The 21,538-nt window shown below is 62.6% G+C and overlaps 2 protein-coding genes across 7 annotated transcripts in view; both read right to left on the reverse strand.

Annotated features, from left to right (window-relative positions):
• Nucleotides 1–109: 109 nt before the first annotated feature.
• On the reverse strand, nucleotides 110–15,585 carry AKNA (AT-hook transcription factor). 6 transcript variants are annotated; one of them, XM_041406978.1, is made up of 22 exons: nucleotides 15,446–15,585; nucleotides 9,767–10,037; nucleotides 8,736–9,649; nucleotides 8,173–8,247; nucleotides 7,536–7,695; nucleotides 7,206–7,363; nucleotides 6,810–6,869; nucleotides 6,608–6,708; nucleotides 6,312–6,510; nucleotides 6,103–6,230; nucleotides 5,843–6,016; nucleotides 5,471–5,672; nucleotides 5,270–5,376; nucleotides 4,888–5,117; nucleotides 4,536–4,722; nucleotides 4,109–4,282; nucleotides 3,905–4,008; nucleotides 3,581–3,739; nucleotides 3,391–3,492; nucleotides 2,779–2,889; nucleotides 2,414–2,573; nucleotides 110–2,158 (listed from the first exon to the last, which is right to left on the reverse strand). In XM_041406978.1, exons 2-22 carry the CDS (start codon nucleotides 9,924–9,926, stop codon nucleotides 1,882–1,884), a joined length of 3,942 nt encoding a protein of 1,313 aa, XP_041262912.1. In that variant the 5' UTR covers nucleotides 9,927–10,037; nucleotides 15,446–15,585; the 3' UTR covers nucleotides 110–1,881. The 6 variants fall into 6 exon arrangements, with proteins under 6 accessions (XP_041262912.1, XP_041262911.1, XP_041262910.1 ...); XM_041406977.1 differs by having other exon boundaries at nucleotides 4,536–5,075; XM_041406976.1 differs by having other exon boundaries at nucleotides 2,414–2,570; nucleotides 4,536–5,117.
• A 983-nt stretch (nucleotides 15,586–16,568) lies between these two features.
• WHRN (whirlin) overlaps nucleotides 16,569–21,538 on the reverse strand; it is a 50,894-nt gene continuing 45,924 nt past the window's right edge. Inside the window, exons 8-11 of the mRNA XM_041406694.1 lie at nucleotides 20,393–20,975; nucleotides 18,406–18,584; nucleotides 17,643–17,765; nucleotides 16,569–17,004 (exon numbers count right to left, since the gene is read on the reverse strand). Of these exons, the coding sequence (XP_041262628.1) occupies nucleotides 16,822–17,004; nucleotides 17,643–17,765; nucleotides 18,406–18,584; nucleotides 20,393–20,975 (1,068 nt within the window). The 3' untranslated portion in view covers nucleotides 16,569–16,821. The remainder of the gene's footprint in view (nucleotides 17,005–17,642; nucleotides 17,766–18,405; nucleotides 18,585–20,392; nucleotides 20,976–21,538) is intronic.

Genomic DNA, 21,538 nt, shown 5'->3' on the forward strand with positions numbered 1-21,538 from the left:
CCCCAAGGGAGGTCTCCTGGTGTGGTGATGCTAAACTCCCCGTAGGAGAGGCTTTGGGAAGGAAAATCAGCACACGAGTCATCCAACTGCATTTATTTCCTTCAAAAATAGGTGATTTCTTCGTACAAAATACCAGCCCAGTGGCTCTGCTGGATGTTAAAAAATAGGGGGTAAGGAAAAAACCCCCAACATTTGGTCCTGGCTACTGCATTTGGGATAATTAACCACACTTTCCACATGCTCCCATCACACCCTGCCTGTGCTGGAGGAGTCACAGCTTCCAGCTTGGAGCACGAGCATGAGCAGAGGCAACCAGAGACACATAAAACCTCTTTAAAATCCCCCAAACCTCTTTTAAATCCCCCAAACCCAGCCCTCTCACCCCAAAAAAGGAGGAGGAGACAGCCCCATTCCCAACCCCTCTGGGCCCATGTCAGGATCAGGCTCAGGAGGAGCTTGGAAGGCTCCAAGACCTGAGTCCCTCACTGATGCCCCCTCCTAATGTGGGTATTTGTACAACAAATAAAAGAAAAATAAATACATTTGACACTGGCACTTCAGGTAGGTCCTACAGATAAACACAGGTTGAGGTGCTGGGGGTGGAGCAGGGGGTTTGGCTGGACCCATCCCAGGAAAAGCTGCCCCAACCACATCCTTTTTCCTAAAAAATAGGAATTAACTCCTTCGAAACCCAGCTGGGAAGAATAGGGGCTCCACAGCCCCACACCTGCTTTGGTCCCAGCAGGTGACTTTTCCTCCACCAGCCCAGGTTCCCTGAGGATCTCAGGGGGAAAACCTCAAATCCTTCATTTTATTTTCTGCCTAGATGATGCTGTGGGTGGCCACATCCAGGGATGACCAGAAAAAAACCCCCACAAATGCCCTAGGGGTTGTGCTGGAAATGCAAATCAGAATATTTATATATATGTATCTGTAGAAAGATATATCTATAGAATCAGCTAGAGATCTGGACATACACAGATCTATTTATATCTGTCTCTCTAGATACAGACATAGAACTAAATATAGATATGCCTATATCTAGATATATCCATTTATAGATACACATATATCACCCATTACAGGTCATCAATCATCACTCCAAAGAGTGATTTAGCTGCTTACTAGCTAAAAAATTCACATAAAAAACATTAAAAAAAAAATTTCCCCAGGGAGGATCCCGCTGGGTTCAAGTCCAAAGGCAGAGGGCACAGGGCACAGCCCCCTGAGGAGGCCTGGAGGCTGGGAAAGGGGTGGGATAGGGAACCCCAGGGAATGCCAGGGAATTCTGCCCACACAGGCACAGAGGTAAACACAGCTGCCAAGGGGGCTCGACCCACACGAGGTCAGAGCACCCCTGTAAGTGCTCAGGGTGGCCACCAGCCTGGGGGGACACGGGGCCACCCCGCTGCTCCCAGGGGATGGTGCTGCAGAATGCTGGGGACTGCTGCCTAGCCTTCCCCCCTCCTGCAGCCTGGGGCGTCCTGGAGACAGACAGACAGACAGACGGACAGGCCGTGCAGGGACTGCAGGGAGAGCGGGAGGGAGATGGGAGCCAGGGCAGGAGCCCCTGGAGGCACCTCCGGCCCTGCTGGCCCCAGGTTTGTCATGGAGCACGCAGTGAGGGACACTGAGGGTCCGTCCCCTCTCCTGGCGGCACGGGGGGTCTGGAGGTACCTCTGTCCCTGCTGGCCCCAGGTTTGTCATGGAGCACGCAGTGAGGGACACTGAGGGTCCGTCCCCTCTCCTGGCGGCACGGGGGGTCTGGAGGTACCTCTGTCCCTGCTGGCCCCAGGTTTGTCATGGAGCACGCAGTGAGGGACACTGAGGGTCCGTCCCCTCTCCTGGCGGCACGGGGGTCCGGAGGGGCCGGCGGGGCCCTCAGAAGAGGCAGGAGCCGCGCAGGCCCCGCGGCCGGCCCAGCTCCGCGGCCAGCGCCCGGCTCATGCGGCTGGTGGTCAGCCTGACGCTCTGGGCAGCCTCCACAGCCCGGCCCAGGGACCAGTTCAGCTCCTCCAGCTCATCCAGGTCCAGGCTCAGGCAGCGGTGGTGGCCCCGGGGCCGGGGGGGACGCTCTGCCTGCCGGGGACCCACAGGGATACCGAGAGGGACCCCGGCCAGGGCTGGGGCTGAGGTAGGAACTGCTGGGGAGCAGTAGCTGGGAAGAAGAAGGGACACGGGCTCTGTGGTGGGGTCTGTGCCACCACTCCACCTTATTTCCACCCCTTTTCCCATCTCCTCCATGCCCACCCCACAGCACCACCCCCTAAACACAGCACCCCCCCAGAGGAGCTGGTGGCAGTGTCACCGCACAGCAGATCCCTGAGGTGGGGACAACCCCTCCTCGGCTCCCCCTCCATCCCTGGGGGATGCTGAACCCCCGGGCCCCCTGCCAGCCCCAGGGCATCCTTACAGCATGGAGGGCACGTAAGGCACGAGGGGGACGGGTGCCAGGCAGACGGTGGCAGCGGTGGCAGCAGGGGGGGCTGCCAAGTACCAAATTCCGGGTTGCTCCGGCTTCTCGGCTCCAGTGTGGGGGCCTGGGGGACAGGAGCCACCAGGGCCACGCTCTGCTGCAGAGAGAAAGGTGGTTAGATGTCCCCATGGGGGTTTGGTGTCCCCAGGGGTGCACATCGAGTGGCAGCCCCAGTGCCATCACCCCCTGTGCCACACTGGGTGGGCACAGACCCCAGGCATCGTCAGGGGGCTGAGGTTGTTCCTTGTCCCACCAGCCAGCCCCCATGCAGGGAGGAGCTGTGCCAGGCACTTGTCACCCACCGTGTGTGGCTGTGTCCCTGCTGCCCGTGGGTGCCCGGCAGGTGGGGCAGGACGTTCTCCTGGGGGTGCTGTGCTGGGGCTGCCGGGAGGTGTCACCTCCCCCAAACGCAGCTGTGGAGAGAGGACATCAGGAATGTCCCATCCACTGCCAGCCAGGGATGGTTGGAAAGAGCTGAGTGATTTGGGGGGGATGATGAGATGGGGGGTTCCCTGCAGGGAAAGGGGGGGTCTGCAAAGGTGGGCTCTGCACTGGCATCTGGGACAGGGCTGGGGACAGGTGACACTGCTCCCGGTGACGCCTGGAAGCCCAGGGAATCCCAGCAATCCCAGGGAATCCCGTGATTTTTCTGCCCACACAGACACAGACAAACACAGATGCCAAGGGGGGCTTGACCCGTGCAGGACCCCCTCGAGGTCAGGACATCCCCAGAGCGGCCCAGGTTGGTCCCCCCGGGGGCAGTGGGGTCTGGCCAAGGGACAGTGAGGAGAGCCTCAGGCCATGAGGAATGGCTTTGTCTGTCCTCTCCCTAAGCCTCTCCAGTTAATGAATTAAGGTCATTAGCAGCTATTAGAGGTGGTAGGGAGGGCTGGAAGGGCCTGTGGGCCACTCACCTGATGCCGTCCTGCCCCTGTGACATCGGGGACACACCGAGGTGCCCGGCTCTTCTCGGGGTGCCGGGGTGGCACGTGGTGTCCCCGCCTGGTACCGTGTCCCTGCCAAACCCCAGCGTGAGCATGGCCAGGGTCTCCATGGTGGGGGCGGCCACCTACAGCCCCACCACCGACCGCCACCAGCACCCACCTGCGTACTGTCCCCGGAATGTCACCGCCCCCGGGGACTTCCCAAGGTGCTTCCGCAGGGCGGGGGGTGCCCGGGGCCCGGCGGGCAAGGGCTCTGACTCGGAGGCTGCGGCGGAGGACAGGGAAGGAGGGTGGCATCCGCTGGGACCGAGCTCCAGACCTGCAGGACCCGCCCTGGGCTGAGCACTGCGGGGGCCGTGGGACCACCAGCACCTGGTCCCCACGGTCCTGCAGCCCCACCACATCCTGCTGCGTTTGGGGAGGGCAAGTGGCACGCAGGGGGAGCGTGTCCCCTCTGTCCCCACGCCGGTGGGGTCCCACTTACCGAGGTCCAGCTCCGGCTTGTCCCGTGGCAGAGATGCCGACCTCGCCCTCCGCGTCGGTGTGACCCCGGGGGCCACCCTGCCCCGCACCGGGGGGCTGGGCTCCCTGCACAGGGGACAGAAATACTGTCACCACCTCCACAGGCTGAGGCTGGGGGTGTCCCCACGCTGCCCCCCACACCCCCCAGGTCTCCCCTGCCACCTACCCCGAGGGTGCTGGGTCCTGCGGGGCCGATGGTCCGCTGGCCACCGGCTGCCTCCTGGCCGAGGTGACAAGAGGAGCGGCTTTTCCCTCGGGATGGCTGCGGGAGCGGAGCAGGCTCTCCTCCAGCCTCCGCCGCAGCCGCCACACCTCGTCCTGCAGCGCCCGGATGGCCTGGCTGCCCCAGGACACATGTCCCGCTTAGGGGGGCTGCAGCCAGCAGGGACCCCAGCAGTGCTGCTGGCCCTGGGGGAGCATCAGCGCCCCCCTCCCCATCCCACCACCGGCACCCAGCAGCTGGGACCCTCCCCAAAACCAAGCCTGGGCTGGATTGGGCTGGGGTCCAGTGCCCTGTGGGTGCCTTTGGGGGCGTCCCTGTGTCACCCAGGGGGGTCTGGCCTGGTTTGGGGCGGTGGGACACAGCCACTCACTCGCGCTCCAGACGGGAGCCCAGCAGGTCACAGTGAGCCGGGTCGAGGGATGGCAGGTCGGGGGACAGGAGGGTGGGGGATGGCGTTTCGGGGGAGGGCAGGGGGCTGGTTGGGCTCCTGGCCATGGCTGGGGGGTGGCCACCGGCACTGGCACAGCTCCTGTCCCCCACCTCCGAGTCCGTGTGAGCTGGGGAGGAAGGGGAGCACAGTGAGCTGGGATCAGAGAACAGAGACTGGCACACACCTCCCTCCAGGGAGGGTGACACCAGCACCACATGGAGGTCTGGGAACCTCAAAAACCTGAGCCAGGGCCCCCCAGATCTCTCTCCCTCGCCGAGTCCTGTGTACTCACGGCCATCAGCGTCGGGGTCCGGCCCCACCTCGCTACCGGCGCTCTCGGCCCAGCGAGGGGGGGAGCTGCTCTGAGAGGGGCTGCTGGGGGGCAGCTGGGCTCCCCCTGTGCCCCCCGGGGGGTAGATGCCCATCAGTGCTCTCTCAGAGGGAAGTGGGGTCGTCTGTCTCTTCCGTGGGGTACGGAGGCTGCTGGGGATGGGGACGGAAGGTCCCAGAGAGCCCGGAGCCCTGGGGAAGGGACGGGTCATGCGGGCAGCCCCCAGGGCTCCCCCAGGCCATGGGCACTCTGACATCTCCAACCCTGCTCCCCACACCCTCAGTGCCTCTCCCACCATCCCTGCTCCTCTTCAGCGCCCCAAATCCCGCAGGCAGGGCCGTACCCTGGGCCGGGGGGATGGTGCTCGGGGGTGTGCACGGGGGGTGACACCCTGCTGGCCTCCGAGCCCACGAAGCCACTGTCGGTCTCTGGGGACACGATGCGCTGCTCCTGCAGAGGCACGGGGACAGCAGGGTCGGTGCCCAGCAGCACGGGAGGCTCTGGGGGGGCTCTCAGGTGGGGACCCGCAGTCCTAGAGACTCACCTTGTGGGGCCCGTGCTGGGTGGCACTGCTGCCTGTCCCACCGAGGGACAGGGGCACCCGTGGTGGCCCAGGGACCCCCAGGGGGGGCTTGGCAGAGGCTGGTGGCTCCTCAGGGGCGGCAGGAGAGCGGTGGCCCTGTATGCCCTCCAGGTTTGGGGGTTCTCTGGGGGGAAGCGTCGCAGTTCTTCTCTGTGGGAGGTGCCTGTGGGAAGGGGATGGAGCGGGAATGATGGGGAAGAGCAACCCCAGACATGGGGAAATGCCCTGGTCCAGCTCTGCCATGGGGGCCGTTAACCCCGAGGTAAAACTGGAGACCTGATGTCAAACCTCCTGCTCACCCCCGCCTGGGGGCCCGACCTCCACAGCACTTACAAGGGCAAGGGCTCGAGGTTGGGCCCCTCCTCGAGTGACCGTGTCCTGCAGGGGACCTTGCTGGGGCCACCGTCCCTTGCCGTGGGTGCATCCACCTCCTCCTGGGACCCGCTCCCCGCCAGGCTCAGCCGCTCCAGGCTCAGCGACTCCGGCAAGGACTTGAAGTGCTTGTACCTGGGGAGACACGCGGACAGGAGCAGGTGGCTTTGGGGACATGCTCCGTGCTCGTGTCTCCCCTGCCCCACTGTGAGGGCACTCACTGCTCCAGCAGGTCCCCGAAATCCTCCTCCACTTGGCGCTGCTTGTGCCAGAGGGGCCAGGGCAGCCCCCCTGCCACCCCCTCGCTGTCCCCTGCTGTCCCCCGAGGATCCTCCACCAGCGCAGGGCTCTGTGAGCACACCACAAGGGGGTGAGAGGGATAAGCCCCCATAAATGCAGTGGGGTGGGGAACCTTCGCACCCCAGCTCACCTCGGGGCGTGAGGAGTGAGCGGCTGGCGGTGGGGATGGGGCTGGGGGGCAGCGGGTCTGCGGGGGGGGCTGCGGGAGGGACTGCGGGGGGGGCTGCGGGAAGGGCTGAGGGAGGGGCTGCCGCCTGCCCCCCGGCTCCAGCCGATCCTTCAGCCCCTCCAGGCGCAGCCCCAGGCGGTAAATCTCCCCTTCCACTGCTCTGCAAGACACCAGCCATCAGTACAGGAGGGACAGCTACTCCCCGGGGACTCTCCGGGGGCTCTGGGGAGAGGGTGGCAGGGGCATCGCGCACGTACCGGTCAGGATCAAACCCCGCCGCAGCCTCCGGGAGCTGCTGCCGGCCCCGCAGGTATTCTCGCTCCAGTGCATCCTGCGCGTCCTTCAGCATCCTCATCCTCTGCGGCACAAGAGCGGTGTCCGGGCCTGTCCGCTGCGCCCCGGGCACCCCCCGTGGTCCTGCCGCCCCCCTGGCTGGGGTCCGGGAAGGGACTGACGCACCTGGAGCTGTTCCGAGGGTGTGGGGGTCCCTGCACGCACCCAGCTTTCGAAGGATTCCACCTGGCCGGGGTTGTACGGGCTGAGCCCGGCCCTGCTGTACCCGCCCCGCACCCCACAGACCCCCCCACAGAAAACACCCCAGGGCTGCTCCAGCGCGATCCCGCACTGCAGCCCCCTCCCCTCCCCTCCCCTCCCAGACCTCCTCCGCAGCTGCCCCCCCAGCCTATCCCTATAGCTCCCCCGCAGAACTCCCCCCAAATCCCTCCCTGCAGCCCCCACAATCACTCTCCCCAAAAGCCCTTCTCCATGCAACCCACTCGAAGCCCCCCTCCTCACAGCTCCCTGTTCCTGCACCTCTCCACGCCCCAGCCCCCCAGCAGCCCCCCCGGTCCTTACCTGAGCCTGCAGCCTGCGGCTCTGCCCCGCCAGGGCCCGGGTGAGCCGGGGGCCGGGGCAGCAGCACGGCCCGGGGCAGGTGGGGCAGCCCCCCCCGGGCGGAGGAGGGGACCGAGGTTGGGGTGAACCCCCCTGCTCTGACGGTCCCGGGGCTGCAGCTGCGAGAAAACACGAGGACAAGTGACACTGCAGCAGCGGTGACACCAGCGTGGGGAAGGGGCTGTGGGGGACAATCCCCCCAGAATAGGAGCAGGAGGGCCGTGAGCCAGGCAGGGGACACGGATCAACACACCTGCGAGGTGTGGGGCTGTGGGATGTGGATCAACACACCTGCACCTGGCGAGACTGAGGCTGTGGCCGGGGCTGTGGCCGTGCCGAGAGCCGCTGTCCGTGCCTGCGGGATGCTCAGGGTCATCACTCGGCTCCCGGTGGCCACGGTGCCCATGGCGAGGCTGCGGCTGGGCTGTGGCGGGTCGGAGAACAGGCTCACCTGGGCAGGGAGAGCGGGTTTAGGCAGCCAGCCTGCACCCCGAGCCACCCACCGTGCCCCGGGGCACCCTGAAGCACCTCACGGGCACAGCAGTGGGTGCGGTGAAGGTGGGGACACGCGTGCGGGGGGCGGTTGGCACAGCCCTGCCTCAGTTTCCCCACCCACGCGGTGACAGAGGTGACACGGGGACGCGCTTCCTGCCATCTCAGAGATGTGCCCCGCCATTCCGGGGACAATCCGGCACAGCCACCGCCCTGGCACGGAGGGGACGCTGCCAGGCGAGGGGTGAACGATACTCTCCGGGCTGCTGTGAGCTCTGCGGTGGCCTCAACCCCCCTCCCTGGGCTAAGACCGCTCAAACGCAGCTCCCCGGGAGGAGGAAGAGGAGGGGGGCCAGGGGACAAAGGCACAGCACATAACCTCAGGGAAGGGGAGCAGAGAGGGGAACCCCCCCAGGCATCCCGAGCCCCCACCCACCCTGGCACCCAGGCGCAGCTGGTCGATGGTGTTCTCAGCCTCGGCGTACTTGGTCAGCAGCTTGTGGTAGTCGTCCTGCGGAGAGGGGACACCAGTGGGGGACAGCACGCGGCACGGGGATGCCCGAGGGGTGGGTGCTAAGGGGGGGAGGCAGCCCTGTGTGGGGACAGCACGGAGGGGGAGTCCCATGGATGGGGTGCAGGAACGCCCCCTCTAAAACACCCGACCCCTCTGTGCAGATGTGACCCCCGTATCTCTGCGTGGGGAGAGCCCCCTCTCCTCCCAGGGAGAAAAACATCCTGAGGGTGACAAGCTCTGTGGGGGTGACCGCCATCCCGGGGGGACACCACGAGCACCCTGTCCCCAGGCTGAGCACTGCCCACATCCCCGCTCCTTCCCTCCTCGGCAGCTCCATGCAGGACGGGGAAGGCGCGACAAGCACCACATCCCCATGGGGGTCCAGAGACAGTGACACCCCCATGTCCCCCGCACGCCCTGCTCCCCCCACCCTGGAGACCCTCCCAGCACGGCCCTGTGGCTGAACGGGGGGAGCTGGGCGTTACCTGGAGCTGCTGCACCAGCGCCGTGGCTTGTCTGGGGGACCTGAACTCCTGCGGCAGCCCGGCCGTGCTGGGGGGCTGCGGGGCCGCCCCCTCCCCGCTGCTCAGCAGCACCTCCCGTACGATTTCGGCCGGGGATTTGAAGCCGATGGGGCCGCGGGGGCGGGCGGGCAGCACCCGGCCCCGGGGGGGGCGGTAGCTCTGGTCGAACTTCACCCGCGCCTCCACCTTGGAGAGGTCGGGCAGGGGGTGGTTGAGGCGCCCTCGGCCGTACTGGGTGCCCTCGGTGCCCGTTCCCGAGGGATCCTTCATCCCCTTGGCACCCGTTCGCCTCCGGGGGCTCAGGGACCGCGACTGCCGTGCGGGCTTGGGGGGCACCACCGCGGGCGCTGCTTTCTTGGGCACTCGGGATCTGCCGTGCCCCTGTGGTGCCGCGGGATTCCCGGCGCCCCGGGGCTGCCCGGAGGGTGCCAAGCCAGCAGGTGCCATCGCTGTGCCAGGGACACGCTCGGGGCTGGGGCCATCGGTGGAGAGCTGCACGGGGAGGCTCCCTCTCGGGCTCCACTCCTGCCTGTGCCCCCCGATGGTGTCCCCGGCCGTGCCCCAGCCCCGGTGCTGGCTGGACGGGGTGCCAGGGCCAGGGCTGGTGTCCGAGAGCGCTGAGGTGTCCCCCCAGTCCGTGCTGCAGCCCCGGGGCTGGCACAGAGCCCGGCCGTCCCTCATCGCCTCGGGGCTGTCGCTGGAGCCCGAGCCCCAGCGGCCCCCGGAGGACAGCTCGGGGTAGGGGTCCCCATCGCTTTCTGCCCCCCAGGGCCCCTCGTCCCCCCCGGAGCTGCCCCGCTCCTCGTCCTCCTCCTGCCGCCGATGCCATCGCCCCTCCTCTGCCGGGGACCCCTCCTCCAGGTCCTCACTGTCACCTGCAAAACACCGGCACCGCGGGGCTGTCGCCACGTACACCCAGCCGGTGCCCCCGGCCCCCCCGGCTCCAGCAGCTCCTGGGACATTGGGGACCACCCCTTCTGGGCAGGACTCACCCCCCGGTGGGCTCCTGGCACCCTCCCCCAGGCCGATGACCCCATCCTCGTCCATCCGCCTTTCAAAGTCGTCTTCTTCCTCCTCCTCCTCCTCCTCCTCGCCCTGCAAGCGCGTCAGCTCTGTTTGTGTCCAGCGCAGCCATGGTGCCGGGCTGGCCATGGCCGCGGGCGCGCCGGGCCCTCACTTGTGTCGCTTCATGGCCCGGCGGCCGTGGCGGCGGGCTGGGGACCTCCTTGTCGCGAATGTAGGTCACAGCATCGCCGCCGCGTCCTGGGGGGGGCCGGGGGAGAGGGAGGGATGCTCAGCGGGACATGGTGGGCTCTGTCTGAGGTGTCTCCCCCACGCTGGCAGGGTCTCCCCTGTCCCCCAAATCCCGGGGACAAAAGCAACCGCTGATGACAGGGGGGACACCCTCGGATCAGACCCCCCCCACTCTGCATCCCACCGCAAAGCTGGAGCTGCCACATCTCTGCCAGCCGTGAGGTCCTCGTGGGGAAGGGGCCCCTCAGGGCCACCCCAAAAGGTTTCCCACCCCGGGAACACCCAGCCCATGCTGGCACCCTGTGGATGTCACCCCAGCTGGGCAGCCACACCCTGGGGACCACCGACAGTGCTGGGGAGGCAGGAGCACCCCAAAGACCACTCTGGATGTGGGGTCAGAGCAGAGACCTGACACAAATTCCCCCGATGATCCCAAAGCATGAGCTCCCCCCTCACCCTCACCCGGGGTTTCCACCAGCAGCTGAAGAAACGCCGGAAGCCAAAACCCCAAATGTGGGGTGTGGCAAGAAAGGCCACGGGGTTTTCCAGCTAGGGTCCCCTCTGCTGGATTGGAGCCCCACAAGCACAAATTTTGGCCTGGGGGGCCAAACCACCAGTCCCATGCAGGGGACACTCACCCTGTACCAGCAGCCGTAGGACATCCCCATCACCGTGACCCCGTGGGGACTCCTGAGCCCCCCGAAACCTTCCTGTGCCTGTGGGGCAGCCGAGCTTTTGCAGAAGGAGGAAATGATGTTTCCTGCAAGTTTGCAGGTGGCCACAGACGTTTAAACCCCATCCTGCCCTGCGCAGTGGGGGCTGAACCCTCTTCCTGCAGCATTTTCTATCAAAACCTTTATTTTTTAATCCAGTTCAGAGCAAAATGCTGTAGGAAGAGAGGGGAGGGAGATCCCTGGGACCATCAGCAGTTGGCCCAAAAAACATCAGCACGAGGATGTCCCAGGAGACCTAAAATTAAGCTTTAAACCCCCAAAATTCAGCTATCCTTGGAAATTCCCCCAGATTTCCAAAGGGAGGGTGCAGCTGGCCCCATCCTGGGATGCTGCTCACACTCCCAGCGATGCTGTGGCTGCACCCAGGCACTGTGGCCTGTCTTGGCACATTCACAGGCAGCCAATTAAGCCAGCTCGTTAATGTGTAATTAGTGGCACACAGAGGACAGCTTGACGAGCTAATGAAACCACAGCACGATCCCGGGGGTGGTTGTTCTTAGCCAGAGGGTGCTGCGGTGATTTTGGGGTGCTGCTGACTCAGGAATGGTGGGGATGAGGAGTAAACCTATCCACAGCACCCACATGCTCTGGGAAAAGTCTTCTCATCCCCTCCCAAGCCTCTGTTCTGCAAATTCCTTGGGTGTTTGTGAGGTTGGAGGTTATTTTCCAGCACCACCTGGAATCAAGGGCATCATCCTTGCACCAAACTTGCACCCAGCCCTGCCTGCATCCTTGGGGCATTCCGAGCAGGAGCAAACCCCAAAGCATCCCTTAGGGTCTTGCAAGCTTCCTGAGGGGTTTGCCTAAGGTTTCCCCCTGCTTCACTGAGTGGATAACTCCATTCCCCACACCTGGAGATGCTCCACAGCTTCTCCTGCCACTGGGAAGGACAGGGCTGCCCATGCGATTCTTCAGACCTGAGCTACTGAAACCAAAGAGGGATTTTGGCTTTAGCTCCACCCTGAGCTGGGATGTTTCCAGCCCCAAGTCCTTACACACATCCCAGAGATCCCCACCAAGTGCCTCCCATCCCACCTGGAGCCCTGTGGGATGCCAGAGCCATGAGGAGCCCCAAATACCACGGCCAGGATTCCCCAGGAGAGTGCTGCGTGAAAGGAGCCTGGGTGTAGGAACGTGCTTTCTGTTCACAGAGTGACCAAATTATTCTTTGCCTACTTAAAAAGGCAAAAAGCCCAAAATTTTCTCTCCTTAATTTGGTAAAAAGACACTTCACCAGACCTTGAGAACTTCACCTCAAACCTGGGGCTGCCCAATTAGACAAAGGCCAAAAAGTCCCACCTAAGCAATTCACTAAAAAAAGAAGAGAACAAAGGAAATAATTGCTTTTGTGGAGTGTTTTAACAAAAACAAAAACCTCTTACCCCTAAATCAGGTTTTCTCTATAAGAGCTTTATTATTTTGCCTTTTATTAAAACTGTTTCTGTTTCCAACAATACCTCAAAAACCATTCTACTAATTTTATACCATTAAAAGTAACGAAGGTATCTCAAGTGTAATAAATTCTCTAAGAGCTCATAAGACCTAACTCAAAAAACCCCATCACCTGGGGGGCCTGTTCTCTTGGGAAGAAGGGGGTTAAAACATTCCCAACCCATTTCTGGTGTTTCTTTAACCCCATCCCAGGCAAGGGATGGGGATTTTGCATCTCTTGAAGGAGGCCATGGCTGTCACCCGTTTCTGAGCAGTGGTTCCCCCATGCACAGCCCACAGCAGCTGCACTCTGCAGGAGCCACTTCCAAACCAAGCCACAGTTATTGCTTTCCCAGAAAATCCCTCTGCTGATGGTCATGGTGGCAAGAGCAAAAAAAAAATCTCAGATTCTTTTCTCCCCTCTAAGTGATTTTCTCACTCTTATGGGAGCACAGAAAAGCTTGAAAAATGATGTGGCTTCGTGCTCAGCAGCCACAAATCAAACAGAAACAATCCCAAATGTGTGTGCAGAAATATATCCATATATTTTAATTTTCCTCTTGGAAAGCCAGGATTTTTGCAACACGCAACTGGGAAAAAAGCTAAAAATAAATTTAAAAACCTCAGCTAGAAAACCCTGAACTCTGCTCTGCCCCAGCCCCTCAACCTCTCTCCTGCCCTACAAATCCCAGCCAGGGCTGTCCCAAATTGTGGCTCAGGGCAGAGGGGTTCAGCTGAGGGAGGGATGCTGCCAGCAGTGCTGGGTGCTGCCAGGGGTCTGTCTGTCCCTCCAAGCCCCCGATCCTTTCTGCAGGCAGCGATCCCATCCCTGTCCCGATTGCATCCCTGCTCTGATCCCATCCCTGCTCTGATCCCATCCCTGCCCCGATCCCATCCCTGTCCCGATCCCATCCCTGCCCCGATCCCATCCCTGCCCCGATCCCATCCCTGTCCCGATCCCATCCCTGCTCTGATCCCATCCCTGTCCCGATCCCATCCCTGTCCCGATCCCATCCCTGCTCTGATCCCATCCCTGTCCTGATCCCATCCCTGCTCCGATCCTATCCCTGTTCTGATCCCATCCCTGTCCCGATCCCATCCCTGCCCCGATCCCATCCCTGCTCCACTCCCTGCCCGCGGCAAAGACCGAGGTGTGAGGCTGAGCCCGCCCAGCTCATCCCGTGTGGGCAGGGGAGCAGCAGCCATCAAGGCCAGCACGAAGCCATCGTGGCTCCTGGGTTTATCAGTGGTGACAGCAGAGGAGACAGGAGCATCCTCCGCCCCAGGGCTCGCTCGGTGACACAGGAGGGGGGGACAGGGCTGCTGTCACTCTGCCTTCACTGCCTTGTCAACCCCGGGCAGAGCAGGGGGGATGGGGGGGCTCTACACCCCACACCTCCATCCCCACATTCTCTGAGTGATGTGGAATTACCTTCCTGCCCTGTGTCCTAAAATCCCTTGCCTGGGATGGGTTAAAGCCCCTCCTGCACATCTGTGCACATCTGGGATGCAGGGGGGGCTTAACCCCGTCCCAGGCAAGGGATGGATGTTTTGCATCTCTTTTAGAGAGGTTTGAAGGAGGCCAGAACGGCCTCGGGCTGAAACTTGGCAAGGGATGTCTGCGCTCCAGGAGGGAGAAATTCCTGGTGTATAAGCCCTTTTTTTAAAGCCCACAGAGCCCCGTTTTTATAGGCATGAAAGAGGGCAGAGAAGCGGAAACGCTGCGTTCTTAGTTTGCATTATTTCCTACTAGAACAAGGGAGGGACCATCACAGCGAGGAAGAGTCTGACGAATCTCCCTCATCCCCTGAAAGCACACGCCTGTCACCATCACAGCAAAGCCCACGTGTCACCCCAATTCCGGCAGCTGGAGGGGCCATGTCCCCCTCCAGCCCCCCATACCTGCACATCCCCACGGAGAGGCATCAAACACCATGGAAATGTCATTTTCCCAGCACTTGCACCGAAGCAAAGCCCCAGGACGTGACAGAGAACTCCTCTTTCCTCCCTCCTCCCTGGCACTTCCTGTCCTCGCTGGGGACACCCCGGTGCACCCCCGGGCCGAACCCCCGCAGGGCCGGGGGCGGATGGCCGCCATGCCCTGAAGGACAGACAGACAGCCTTAATCCTCGTCTGGAGGGCGCTGCCGCTGTCGGTGCCACGGAGATCCCTTCTTAGCACAGGGCAGAGAGGCGGCGGGGACACGGCCGGGGGATTGTGCTGGGGTGAACCAGCCACAGCTTCCCCGTGCCACGGCCTCAACCCCCACAGCAAAGAACTGCTCCCCTATATCCCATCCAACCCTTCTCTTTGTCAGTTTGAAGCCATTCCCTGCGTCCTATCCCTCCATCCCTTGTCCGAAGTTCCTCTCCAGCTCTCCTGGAGCTCCTTCAGGCACTGAGAGCGGCTCTGAGCTCTCCCTGGAGCCTTTTCATCCCCATCTTTCCCAGCCCGTACGGGCAGTGCCTGCCCTGCCGCGCTCCCCGCCTGCCCTTGAACTTTAAGAAGCGATTTAAGCCCTGCCCGGAAGGTACCGAGAGGCTGCGGCTGAGCACGGGACACCCGCGGGCACCAGCGGCTGCCATGAACACGGCTGCCCTTTAAATAAAACACGGAACTGAAGCTGAACGCTGCCCCGGCGACTTCCTCGGAGGAGCCGCCGGCAGCTCCCGGCCCCGCAGCCCCCGCCGAGCCCCGGCCGTGCCTCCGAGCCGCCTCCGCAGCCCCTGACGAAACCCTCGCGGAATCCTCCGGCCCCGGCGGGGAGGAGGCACCGCCAGAAGAAAAGTTCTGACAAGTTTCCTCGGGGCCACGAAGGCTGCGCTGGCGCGGGGAGGACACGCCTCGGCCGGGAGCGGCGTGTCCCGCATCCCCCGCCGTGTCCCGCATCCCCCCGCCGTGTCCCATGTCCTCGGCCGCAGGGACCCCGCCGGGGCTGGGGGTGCCCCCGCTCCGCCCAGGGACTCCAGCAGCTCCCGCCTGCGAGCCAGCCCTGCCCGAGCCGGGCTTAGCTGAGCCGGGCTCAGCAGAGCCGGCAGCTCTGGATGCGGCCCCGGGATGGGGCCCGCGGGCTGCGCCTCCAGCTGTGGCTCCGCCGGCGCCCTGGGGGTCCTCTCCTTCCTTCCAGCTGCGGCAGGCGGCTGCAGGGAGCAGCCCAGCCATTCCCGGCCCCCTCGGGCACAGCTGGGGCACATCTGGCCCGAGGGCACCGCTGGAGCGGCGCCCTCACCCCGCGAGCGCCGCGCTGCCCACCTGTAGGGAGGGCCCGGCCGGCACCGCCTCGGCCGGCGCTGGGCGGCTCCGGTCCCGATCCCGATCCCCGTTCTGCTCCCAGTCCTGGTCCCGGTCCCGGTCCCGGTCCCGATCCACCCCGGCCCGGCCCCGCCGGACAAAAGCGCGGCCCGCGGCGCCAGGGGGCGTGGCCTCCCCTTATTAGCATACCCACTGCACTCCGCCAATCCGCGCGCGGAGCAGGAGGTCGTCAGCATAAACCCTGCCCATCTTTTATTTGCATACCCCGCGGCTGACGGCCAATCAGAGCCGCGGCTGAGGGACTCTCATTGGCATAATTTATGCAGCGCGGGCACCCCCTGGCGGGGCGCTGCCCATTCCCGGGATGGGGATGGGGATGGGGATGGGGATGGGGAAGGGAAGGGAAGGGAAGGGAAGGGAAGGGAAGGGAAGGGAAAGGAAGGGAAGGGAAGGGATCCATGGGATGGATGATCCCAAAGATCCTTGGCAGGGATTCAGATGAGAATGGGGAAGGAATGGGGTAGGAATGAGGAGTGATTGAGATGGGAAAGAATGAGGTGGGATAGAATGAAATGGGGATAGGACTGGGCATGGGATAGGATGGGAATAAGGACTGGATGGGTCAGGGATGGGATGGGATGGGATGGGATGGGATGGGATGGGATGGGATGGGATGGGATGGGATGGGATGGGCACAGGGCATCTCCTCACCATGACCACCACTGCACTCCCACCCACCCTGCCAGCCCTGGGAAGCTCCCAGGATATTAAGGAAAATATCCTGGCACCCCTGCCCCTTCCTACCCCCTCATCCCAGCCCCAAAGCACCCCCCAAGCGCAGCCTTTTTTCTACCCTGATAGATTTATTGAAAAATTAAAAGCACAAGCTCTGTATATATAAATACAACGACATTGCCAGCGATTTACAAGGCCTCCGGTTGCTCTCTCTGCATCCCCACCCGTGGCTGGCACCACCCACCTGGGCACCTTGGGGACCACCCAAAGGAGCAGCAACCCCCTGAAACTCCCTCCAGCCTGAGCCACGGGCCCACCTTGTTCTGTGTGTGGCACTCAAATGACAGCGGGGACACCCAGACCGTGCCATCCTCCTGCCCCGCTCACAGCCTGACCGAGGGGGAGAGGACATTCCCTACCCCAGAATGGACAGGGATGGAAACTTGAAGGGATGTGCCCGTTCTCAGCCTGCCCTACCCAGGCAGCGAGCCTGCAGCGGGCGCGGGGACATTTGGGGACAAGCTGGGGGTGTGTGCGCGTGCGGGGCCGTGCGCGCTGGGACGCTGCTGTCCCACCTCGGCGCCATCCTCCATCCCCATCCCAGCGCTGCCCATCAAAGCAGCGCTGCCCAAACCCCTCCCCTAAAGGGCGACGTTGAACTCTGTGACCAAGAAATCGATGTAGTCCTTTTCCTTCAGCTTAAAGGCCTCGGCGATGATGCGGGCGGCCTCCCGGTGCTCCTTTCCTCGCAGTCCTGTGCCGTTCACCTCCAAAATGACGTGTCCCACCTTCAGCTTCCCGCAGTTGTGTGCCGAGCCCCCCCGCTGCAGGAGAGAGAGGGGTCAGCTCATGTTCCCACCACTCCCTGCATCAAGCGGGGGGGGAAAAAACTGGGAGATATTTCATATCCGACGTGATGGATGTGAAATATTTCACTTTTTGGAGAGAGGGGATGAATTTGGCTTCTCCCCTGCTTGCTCCTGGAGCGTGATGCCAGCTGGGATGGCCAAGAATAACCAAGGCAGAGTCGGCTCTGCTTTTTTTTGCTGTAACTAACTTGAATTTTGCCCCAAGTAAACAGCAAATAGGGAGACAGCTCCAGAGGGCTCAATCCCCTGGCTCCCATCCACCATTCCCCCTCCTCAATCCCCCATCTGGCAGTCTCCAGACATCTGGAGACAGCAGCCAAGCTTTCACAGCTGCCCTGATCCCCTCGGAGATGTCTGGAGCACACAGCTGGCTCCCAGGAGGTGTGTTCTGGGATGGGATCATCCACGGGACACAGACGCCATGCTCAGCATGGCAGAATGGTGCCTGCGGAGGTGCAGGGCTGTAGGGGGGACAACCCCCAAAATCCCCCTGGCCACAGCTCCAAGGCTTTGCCCAGCCTGCCCAGGGAGGAGAGGGATGGGATGGGATGGGCTGGGATGTGCACGGAGCTGTCCCATCCCAGCTGCCCTACCTGGATGGTGACGATGCGGGGCAGCGGCTGCCGCGTGTTGGCACCGCCCTCGATGGCGATGCCCAAGGTGGGAGCGCTCTTGGACACCCGGATCAGACACGACGTGGGCTCCAGGAGCCCGGGCTGTGGGGACAGATGGCAGCACAGCTGAGGGGGCCTGGGCACCGTGTGCCAGCCATGCTCCCTCTGCCAGGGCCCCACAGCAGCCAGGGACATGCTGGCTGCCACCACGGAGGGACAGACAGAGCCCTGCAGCTGCTTTCTGACTCCTGATCTAAAATCCCAACTCTGGGTAGAGTTGGAAGGGAAACTCTGGGAAGGAGCAGAGCAGCTCTCTGCCTGCCTGCCTGTGTCCTTCACCCTCACCACCACCAGAAACCCTCTGAGTTATGTCTGATACCCACTGCCACCTTCCCTTTGGGTGACAGGTGACTTCACTCATGCGACTTGTGGATGTCCCTTTAGAGCCAGGAATTCCCTCACGACCCAGGTAGCTGCTGGCTGGAGCTGGGAGGGATGGGATCTACCCAGGATGGAGTGAATCAGCCCTACAGTGCCCCTCTCAGCCACTCCTGACCGCTTTCCCCACAGCTCAGCCCCCAGAGAACTGACTGCCTGCGGCAGAGAGGAGAAATACCCCAGCCAAGCACGGACGAGTGGCTGCTGCCTGTGGGCAGAGGGAGTGGAACGGGCTGGCCAAGGCAGTGGGGCACAGCCCTGGGTGCCCCCTCCCACACAGAGCAGCACCCCAGACCCCCCTCACCGGCTTGGAGGCCCCTTCTGCCGCCCCCTCGCTCCTCGTGGCCTCCTTGGGGCTGCGGCTTTTCCCGGGGCCTGGCTGCCGGCTCCTGTCCTTGCCGCTCGTCTCGACCTCCCCGATGTCCACCCCGCTGTCCTCGCTGAGGGTCTGCCCGCTGTCCGACAGCTGGGAGAGCGTGGAGGCTGGGGAGAGACGCGGCATTAGTGGGCGGGCAGTGCCAGGGCCGGGCCGGCCGAGCGCCCACGGCCACGGGGCGAGGGCAGCTGCCACTCCCAGGGCTGGGCAGCCTCCCTGGGATTCACACCGGGGCTGCAGAACAAGGTTCCCAAGCACAGCCCTGCAGAACCATGGAATTGCTCAGTTGGGAAAAGCCCTCTCAGATCATTGAGTCCAACCACAAAAGCAGCACTGCCAAGGCCACTTCAAAGCCATGTCCCCAAGTGCCACATCTACATGGCTTTTAGATTCTTTCAGGGATAGGATCTCCACCACTGCCCTGGGCGGCCTCTCCCAGTGCCTGACCACTCTTTCAGTGAAGGGATTTCCCCATTATGCAACGTGAAGCTCCCCTGGCACAGCCTGAGGCCATCTCCTCTTATCCTGTCCCTGTTTACTGGGAGAAGAGATTGATCCCAACCTCACTGCAGCCCCCTGTCAGAAGAGCAGAGCTGTGCACAGGCAGCATCCAGAGACAAGTGGCCTCAAACTCTGGTCTGGAATCCAACTCAGATCCCAAACTGGGATGGAAGGAGAGAGTGATGAATTCAGGGACCCTGCTGGAGGCACGTTTATGCAGCCCATGCTCCACAACAGGGTCTGGGAGGAGACAGGGACCAAGCCAAGTGAAGAGCTGCTGCCATGTAGGAGCTTTCTGTCCTTCGAGGATGAAGACCAAGTGCAGATGGAGGCTGGAAATGTCAGGAGCAGCGGCGGCGCTGCATTAATGCACCCGCGGCGCTGCATTTAATGCACGCGCCTCGCCCTGCGGGCAACGGGCGGGCTGCAGTGACGGCGCTGTGCCACACGAGGGCGACATTGCCACTCGTGTCGCTGCCGCAGCGCGGGGGGGCGGGAGCGCTCCGGGACCCCGGGACTGCCCTGGATCCCCCTTCCCTCTCCATCCCTGAGAGCCCCTGGATCCCCCTTCCCTCTCCATCCCCGAGGGCCCCTGGATCCCCCTTCCCTCTCCATGTCCGAGAGATCTCCTGGATCCCCCTTCCCTCTCCTTCTCCAGGAACCCCCCTGGATCCCCCTTTCCTCTCCATCTCCGAAAGCTCCTGGGACCCCCTGGGACCCCTCCTCCCTCTCTGTCTCCAAGGGACCCATGGGGCTCCACACACTGTTCTCTCACCTCCACTTCTTTTTCCTGGGATAAATGCGACTCCAGAGCTGAGTGTGGGCACAATTAGATTTTTTTTTTCTCCCTCAAAATGTACAGTTAATGGGAAAAGACCACAATTATTACTGGTCCCTGAGGTCACAGAATGGGTTGGAAGGGATCTTAAAGATCATTTCATCTCACCCCTGCCATGGGTGGGGACACCTCCCACTAGACTGAGCCCAGTCCAGCCTGTCTTGGGCACTGCCAGGGATCCAGGGGCAGCCACAGCTGCCCTGGGCACCCTGTGCCAGGACCTGCCCACCCTCACAGGGAACAATTCCTAATTCCCAGTATCCCATCCATCCCTGCCCTCTGGCAGTGGGAGTGTCCTGTCCCTGTGTCCTGTCCCTCCATGCCTTGTCCCCAGTCCCTCTCCAGCTCTCCTGGAGCCCCTTCAGGCCCTGCCAGGGGCTCTGAGCTCTCCCTGGAGCCTTCTCCTCTCCAGGTGAGCACCCCCAGAACCCTCACCCTCCACAGGAGAGATGCTCCAACCTTTGGATCATGAGATCCATCACAAGACCTGAAGCCTTGCGATGTGTGTCCTGTCCCATTTATCTCCCTCCCAACACCCCAGGGATGGATTTCTCCAGGTGCTAAGGTGACACCCACCTCTGGCCTGGGGCAGGGGCCTCACTTCGTTGACGTCGGGCTCGCTGTTGGGCTGGTGCACCTCCACCATGATGAAATGCTGGTTGGCCGCGGCCTGGGGGCTGCCCTTGTCCGGGGGAGGGGGCGCGGGGTGTGGGGGCGGAGGAGGAGGGGACGGGGCCGGGGGGCTCTGGAGCCCCTCTGGGGACGGGCTCTTCAGCCTGGTGGGGGACTGGACCCGGGGGAAGGGCCCGATGGGGTGCTGGCTGAGCAGGGAGAGCGGGGCCTCCGCCGGCCGGCGGGAGCCGCGCGGGGACGGGGAGATGGTGGCGTAGATGGCGCTGGGGGCGGAATCCTCGGTGGACGTGGAGGCCGTGGAGGTCATGCTGACCGTGTCCTTCTCGGGGGCATGCGGAGGGGGAGAGGGGTTTCGGGGGGCCACGAAGAACAGGCCAGACTGGGAGGACTCGGAGGAAGGGCGCTTGGGCTTGTCCTTCCCCTGGAGCCGGGGCTGGGCAGAGGAGGGGTCCAGGGTCTGGGGGGCTGATGGAGGAGGAGGAGGCTTGAAGTTGGGTGGTTCCTCTGGGAAGGAGGAGAGATCATCCTGCCAGAGCAAGAACAGTTTGTAGGACACCATGCCCAGGCTCAGAGTCAGTGCATGTTCATCTCCTCACAGTGACCATGGCTGAAGGAGCTGGATGTTATAGAAACACCTTCCTGGCCTGACAGTGTTACACAAACACCTTCTTGACCCTCTGACAGTGTTACACAAACATCTTCCTGACCTGGTAGTGTTACACCAACATCTTCCTGGCCTGACAGTGTTACACAAACACCTTCCTGGCCTGACAGTGTTACACAAACACCTTCCTGACCTGACAGTGTTACACCAACACCTTCCTGACCTGACAGTGTTACACAAACACCTTTCTGACCCTCTGACAATGAGAATACCACTCACAGATGAGCACAGCTGCAGAACAGCTGATGGGCCAAGAAATGTTTATAATATATTGTAATTAGGAAATAGTTGGCTTCTGATTGTGATGGTGTGAATTATAACATCTGTATTGTCTCACCTTTCATGAGACTGAAAATAGAGTAAAAGCTTTTAAAATGGCTCTCAGTTACCACGTCTGGGTCAGAAAGGAGCCTAACCCAACACAG

This window comes from Onychostruthus taczanowskii, unplaced genomic scaffold (genome assembly GCF_017590055.1).
Source record: "Onychostruthus taczanowskii isolate IOZ18803 unplaced genomic scaffold, ASM1759005v1 scaffold25, whole genome shotgun sequence".
Taxonomy (NCBI): Eukaryota; Metazoa; Chordata; class Aves; order Passeriformes; family Passeridae; genus Onychostruthus; species Onychostruthus taczanowskii.

Coding starts and splice junctions, on each gene's coding strand:
- AKNA (XM_041406974.1), bottom strand. CDS start 9,926: ATGGCCAGCCCGGCACCATGGCTGCGCTGGACACAAACAGAGCTGACG. Junction 8,248..8,735: donor CGCTGGTGCAGCAGCTCCAG/GTAACGCCCAGC, acceptor CCCTCTCCGCAG/GACGACTACCACAAGCTGCT. Junction 6,231..6,311: donor CTCACTCCTCACGCCCCGAG/GTGAGCTGGGGT, acceptor GTGTGCTCACAG/AGCCCTGCGCTGGTGGAGGA.